This window comes from Electrona antarctica, assembly GCF_951216825.1.
Source record: "Electrona antarctica genome assembly, contig: scaffold_54, whole genome shotgun sequence".
Classification (NCBI taxonomy): domain Eukaryota; kingdom Metazoa; phylum Chordata; class Actinopteri; order Myctophiformes; family Myctophidae; genus Electrona; species Electrona antarctica.
In genome coordinates this window covers 720,361-727,860 of record NW_027637297.1, presented here as the reverse complement: position 1 = coordinate 727,860, position 7,500 = coordinate 720,361, and the positions used below count along the sequence as shown (strand labels likewise).

Here is a 7,500-nt window from a genome sequence, read left to right as displayed (position 1 = left end):
TAATTTACATATAATTTGCATACCTGCTTGACCACAGTGAGGGTCAGTTTGGGCCAATGGAAGCTCTTGGTGTAGTTTCCATAGAAACGGGCCTTGTGCATGTTGACCCTGGCCACCAGGAGCTCGTTAAGCTCGTTAAGGTGGGCGTCGGCCTCGTTAAGGTGGGCGTGGCCCGGCAGGAAGGTCCAGCGAATCACAGGGAGGGCGGAGCTTCGGCGGCGCTGTGACACCACACACGACAAGGTGACGTTGTCTCCTGATTGGACCACGGCCAAGGGGGAGGGGCTAACCGTTACGTTGATGGACAGGCACACATCTGGAAGGACGGGGGGGGTGGGGGGGATTTATTAGTACAGTAGTATCTGTGTATTACTGTATTACAGTATAGTTTAAAAAAAGAAAACATGAATTCCTAATTTTACCAACACCATGTTATCTCTCCTAATGGTAGGTATTGGATGGAGCCCGCACACCATGGGTATAAGAAAGACGTTCTTTATTGAAAATTCTGACAGTCAGAATTTTAAATAAAGAACGTCTTTCTTATACCCATGGTGTGTTTCTTTACCCAGCACCCAGCCTGTTGATGTGCGTGTTCTACGTCATCTCTCCTAATGGTACCAACACTATGTTATCTCTCCTAATGGTACCAACACTATGTTATCTCTCCTAATGGTACCAACACCATGTTATCTCTCCTAATGGTACCAACACTATGTTATCTCTCCTAATGGTACCAACACTATGTTATCTCTCCTAATGGTACCAACACTATGTTATCTCTCCTAATGGTACCAACACTATGTTATCTCTCCTAATGGTACCAACACCATGTTATCTCTCCTAATGGTACCAACATCATGTTATCTCTCCTAATGGTACCAACACCATGTTATCTCTCCTAATGGTACCAACACCATGTTATCTCTCCTAATGGTACCAACACCATGTTATCTCTCCTAATGGTACCAACATCATGTTATCTCTCCTAATGGTACCAACATCATGTTATCTCTCCTAATGGTACCAACACCATGTTATCTCTCCTAATGGTACCAACACCATGTTATCTCTCCTAATGGTACCAACACCATGTTATCTCTCCTAATGGTACCAACACCATGTTATCTCTCCTAATGGTACCAACACCATGTTATCTCTCCTAATGGTACCAACACCATGTTATCTCTCCTAATGGTACCAACACCATGTTATCTCTCCTAATGGTACCAACACCATGTTATCTCTCCTAATGGTACCAACACCATGTTATCTCTCCTAATGGTACCAACATCATGTTATCTCTCCTAATGGTACCAACATCATGTTATCTCTCCTAATGGTACCAACACCATGTTATCTCTCCTAATGGTACCAACACCATGTTATCTCTCCTAATGGTACCAACACCATGTTATCTCTCCTAATGGTACCAACATCATGTTATCTCTCCTAATGGTACCAACATCATGTTATCTCTCCTAATGGTACCAACATCATGTTATCTCTCCTAATGGTACCAACACCATGTTATCTCTCCTAATGGTACCAACACCATGTTATCTCTCCTAATGGTACCAACACCATGTTATCTCTCCTAATGGTACCAACATCATGTTATCTCTCCTAATGGTACCAACACTATGTTATCTCTCCTAATGGTACCAACACCATGTTATCTCTCCTAATGGTACCAACACCATGTTATCTCTCCTAATGGTACCAACACCATGTTATCTCTCCTAATGGTACCAACATCATGTTATCTCTCCTAATGGTACCAACACCATGTTATCTCTCCTAATGGTACAACACCATGTTATCTCTCCTAATGGTACCAACACCATGTTATCTCTCCTAATGGTACCAACACCATGTTATCTCTCCTAATGGTACCAACATCATGTTATCTCTCCTAATGGTACCAACATCATGTTATCTCTCCTAATGGTACCAACACCATGTTATCTCTCCTAATGGTACCAACACCATGTTATCTCTCCTAATGGTACCAACACCATGTTATCTCTCCTAATGGTACCAACATCATGTTATCTCTCCTAATGGTACCAACATCATGTTATCTCTCCTAATGGTACCAACATCATGTTATCTCTCCTAATGGTACCAACACCATGTTATCTCTCCTAATGGTACCAACACCATGTTATCTCTCCTAATGGTACCAACACCATGTTATCTCTCCTAATGGTACCAAAACCATGTTATCTCTCCTAATGGTACCAACATCATGTTATCTCTCCTAATGGTACCAACACCATGTTATCTCTCCTAATGGTACCAAAACCATGTTATCTCTCCTAATGGTACCAACATCATGTTATCTCTCCTAATGGTACCAACATCATGGTATCTCTCCTAATGGTACCAACACCATGTTAACTCTCCTAATGGTACCAAAACCATGTTATCTCTCCTAATGGTACCAAAACCATGTTATCTCTCCTAATGGTACCAACATCATGTTATCTCTCCTAATGGTACCAACACCATGTTATCTCTCCTAATGGTACCAAAACCATGTTATCTCTCCTAATGGTACCAACATCATGTTATCTCTCCTAATGGTACCAACATCATGGTATCTCTCCTAATGGTACCAACACCATGTTATCTCTCCTAATGGTACCAACACCATGTTATCTCTCCTAATGGTACCAACATCATGTTATCTCTCCTAATGGTACCAACATCATGTTATCTCTCCTAATGGTACCAACATCATGTTATCTCTCCTAATGGTACCAACACCATGTTATCTCTCCTAATGGTACCAACACCATGTTATCTCTCCTAATGGTACCAACATCATGTTATCTCTCCTAATGGTACCAACATCATGTTATCTCTCCTAATGGTACCAACACCATGTTATCTCTCCTAATGGTACCAACACCATGTTATCTCTCCTAATGGTACCAAGACCATGTTATCTCTCCTAATGGTACCAACATCATGTTATCTCTCCTAATGGTACCAACACTATGTTATCTCTCCTAATGGTACCAACACCATGTTATCTTTCCTAATGGTACCAACACCATGTTATCTCTCCTAATGGTACCAACACCATGTTATCTCTCCTAATGGTACCAACACCATATTATCTCTCCTAATGGTACCAACACCATGTTATCTCTCCTAATGGTACCAACATCATGTTATCTCTCCTAATGGTACCAACACAATGTTATCTCACCTAATGGTACCAACACCATGTTATCTCTCCATCTCTCCTAATGGTACCAACATCATGTTATCTCTCCTAATGGTACCATCATGTTATCTCTCCTAATGGTACCAACATCATGTTCTCTCCTAATGGTATCAACATCATGTTATCTCTCCTAATGGTACCAACATCATGTTCTCTCTCCTAATGGTACCAACACCATGTTATCTCTCCTAATTGTACCAACACCATGTTATCTCTCCTAATGGTACCAACATCATGTTATCTCTCTTAATGGTACCAACACCATGTTATCTCTCCTAATGGTACCAACACCATGTTATCTCTCCTAATGGTACCAACACCATGTTATCTCTCCTAATGGTACCAACATCATGTTATCTCTCCTAATGGTACCAACATCATGTTCTCTCCTAATGGTACCAACATCATGTTATCTCTCCTAATGGTACCAACATCATGTTATCTCTCCTAATGGTACCAACACCATGTTATCTCTCCTAATGGTACCAACATCATGTTATCTCTCCTAATGGTACCAACATCTTGTTATCTCTCCTAATGGTACCAACACCTAGTCGGGTGCAATTATGGTTTGACCCTAAACAAATTGCAACAGAAGGTTTCTCAACTGTTTTTTGTAGTATTAGGTGTCCTTAATAACATACTAAAAGTTTACCAAAGTTTGACCATGCGAAAGGTCAGATTTTCAAGATGGCCGCCCCCAGTTCCATAAAAGGCCATTACTCCTTCATTATTCACGGTTCATTCATTTTGGTGCCTAACCCCATGTTTTGGTGATCTAGGAATCTAATTAGCATATTTAAATTATAGTCAAGCAATTACAAGTACAATTATATAATAAAGCAATTGGTTATAAGGTTATAACAGTGTAATAGGACATTTCTCCCTTTTCTATATGCCGTAATGCCCAGGATTGGTGAATTCATCACCTATACACATTCTGTTGAAGCTTTCAGGAGATTTATTTTGATTTGATTCCATACCAATAAGGAGTGCATTCATTATTAATGGTTGGTACTGTGACATTTGTAAAAGCATGACTGCCAAGTGATAGACTGGGAATATTATAACATCTTGGAAGAAATTTCTTAACAAGAAATGTCTTCACTATTGTTTGTAAAGGTGTCTGGCAAAATAATAATAATCCAAGTCCCCTAGGGCAGTGGTTCCCAACCTGGGGGCCGGGACAAACATTGTGAAAATAGGCGATCTACAAGCTCAGTCTTTGCAGCAAACACACTTAGTAGGAACAAATGGCCACTTGTCTGGTCTATGGGGAAGATGGGACTCCTCAGTGGGGATACAGTGGAGAGAAAAGCCCCCTTATGGGCCCAGAGAGGGTGTTCAAGTCAGTACAGAGCTATCATAATGTATGTAGTTGGTGTATAGGCACAGGGATGGTGGTGGAGTGTGGCACGGATAGGGTTCAGATGTACTTGTCACAGGCATCTTCTTATTCCCGAAACTGTACTAGTTTGGGGTTTAAGTGCAAAATGTATTTCACTGGTAACCACAAGGTTACCAGCTCGAACCCGGGCTCCCCCAGAGTTTGTGTTGAAGTGTCCTTGAGTAAGACTCTGAACCCCTAATTGCTCCTGATGTGCTGGTTGGTGCCTTGCATGGTTTCCGCCGCCATCGGTGTATGAATGTACATGTGAATGGGTGAATGTAATGCACAATCTATGTAAAGCGCCTTGGATAAAGGCGCTATATAAATGCACCATTTACCATTTTAGTTTGAAAGTCCTTTTGGGAAGAAGATATGAACCCAAATAATAGTCATCAACCTGTTTCAAAGGAGTGTTTTGATAATGTGGTTATTGAGAGACTTAGGTTCTGACAGCTCTGCACCAACCTCCATAATCACCCTCTTTGCACACTCCTACTGATTGCCTTCCTGCCTTTGTCCGCCTTCTCCTACCAAACCACACCGTTTGCCCACATCTCACCATGCATAACACCACCGGCATGCGTGTCCAGACATAACGCACTACTTTGCATCCATGCAACTGTCATAATTACTGTACAGTTTGCATTTGCATGAAAAACCATGTTATTGCGCAACATTTCACAGTGATGCAAATCACATCACATTTTAGGCCACACCCCATTCCACTGTGCGTGCACACACACACACACACACACACACACACACACCGCAGCAGTATAGTATTGCACAGTACGGCACAGTACAGTATGGTATAGTATTGTACGGTACAGTACAGAACGGTATAGTATGGTACAGTACAGTACAGTCTGTGACAGGACATTACGGTACAGTACAGTCTGCAACAGTACAGTACAGTACAGTCTGCAGCAGTACAGTACAGTACATTACATTACGGTACACTACGGTACAGTACAGTACAGTACAGTACAGTACAGTATGGAACAGTACAGTACAGTACAGTACAGTACAGTACAGTACAGTACAGTACAGTACAGTACAGTACAGTACAGTACAGTACAGTATGGAACAGTACAGTCTGCAACAGTACAGTACAGTATGGAACAGTACAGTCTGCAACAGTACAGTACAGTCTGCAACAGTACAGTACAGTATGGAACAGTACAGTCTGCAACAGTACAGTACAGTCTGCAACAGTACAGTACAGTCTGCAACAGTACAGTCTGCAACAGTACAGTACAGTATGGAACAATACAGTACAGTACAGTATGGAACAATACAGTACAGTACAGTATGGAACAGTACAGTACAGTGCAGTATGGAACAGTACAGTACAGTGCAGTATGGAACAATACAGTACAGTATGGAACAATACAGTACAGTACAGTATGGAACAGTACAGTACAGTGCAGTATGGAACAATACAGTACAGTATGGAACAATACAGTACAGTACAGTATGGAACAATACAGTACAGTACAGTATGGAACAATACAGTACAGTACGGTACAGTATGGAACAGTACAGTACAGTACAGTATGGAACAATACAGTACAGTACAGTACAGTATGGAACAATACAGTACAGTACAGTATGGACCAGTACAGTACGGTATAGTACAGTACAGTATGGTACAGAACACTAATTATCTAAATGTATCTCTGCAATTTGGACAAGTTCAATGGATTCCTAGACCCCAAAAACATAGGGTTAGACACAAAAATTACTTGTCTAGGGTGAATAATGAAGGAGTTAGGCTATTTTAATGATTCCGGACGCCATCTTGGACGCCACCTTGAAAATAACACCTTTCGCATGGTCAAACTTTGGTAAACTTTTAGTATGTTATTAAGGACACCTACTACTACAAAAAACAGTTGAGAAACCTTCTGTTGCAATTTTTTTTAGGGTAAGGTGCCTTTTTTTCATATATGCACTCGTCTAACCATGTTATCTCTCCTAATGGTACCAACACCATGTTATCTCTCCTAATGGTACCAACATCAATACAGCATGGAATTGTTCTTTACAATATTCTTTAGTTTTGGGTCTGAGAGGCTAAATGTCATCAAATGGTGGTCCGTGGCTCATATGATGAATACAAAAAAAAGTGAGTGACAGTCTAACTCATGTTGATTAGGTGATGTAAAACAAACGGTGACAACACAAACATTAAACGCCATTAACAATAAAGAGACAATATGACGTAAATCTTCCCTTCATTGTCATAAATCTATCCTTCATTGTCATAAATCTATCCTTCATTGTCATAAATCTATCCTTCATTGTCATACATCTATCCTTCATTGTCATAAATCTATCCTTCATTGTCATAAATCTATCCTTCATTGTCATAAATCTATCCTTCATTGTCATAAATCTATCCTTCATTGTCATAAATCTATCCTTCATTGTCATAAATCTATCCTTCATTGTCATAAATCTATCCTTCATTGTCATAAATCTATCCTTCATTGTCATAAATCTATCCTTCATTGTCATAAATCTATCCTTCATTGTCATAAATCTATCCTTCATTGTCATAAATCTATCCTTCATTGTCATAAATCTATCCTTCATTGTCATAAATCTATCCTTTATTGTCATAAATCTATCCTTTATTGTCATAAATCTATCCTTCATTGTCATAAATCTATCCTTCATTGTCATAAATCTATCCTTCATTGTCATAAATCTATCCTTCATTGTCATAAATCTATCCTTCATTGTCATAAATCTATCCTTCATTGTCATAAATGTATCCTTTATTGTCATAAATCTATCCTTCATTGTCATAAATCTATCCTTCATTGTCATAAATCTATCCTTCATTGTCATAAATCTATCCTTCATT

General features: G+C 39.8%; 1 protein-coding gene across 1 annotated transcript in view; it reads right to left on the bottom strand.

The window, feature by feature from the left end:
• The window catches only part of vstm4b (V-set and transmembrane domain containing 4b), a gene marked incomplete at its 5' end in the record, with an annotated part of 27,518 nt that extends 26,965 nt beyond the window's left edge, over nt 1–553 (bottom strand). Inside the window, 2 exons of the mRNA XM_079531848.1 lie at nt 24–316; nt 550–553. Of these exons, the coding sequence (XP_079387974.1) occupies nt 24–316; nt 550–553 (297 nt within the window). The remainder of the gene's footprint in view (nt 1–23; nt 317–549) is intronic.
• Between the last annotated feature and the right edge of the window lie 6,947 nt (nt 554–7,500).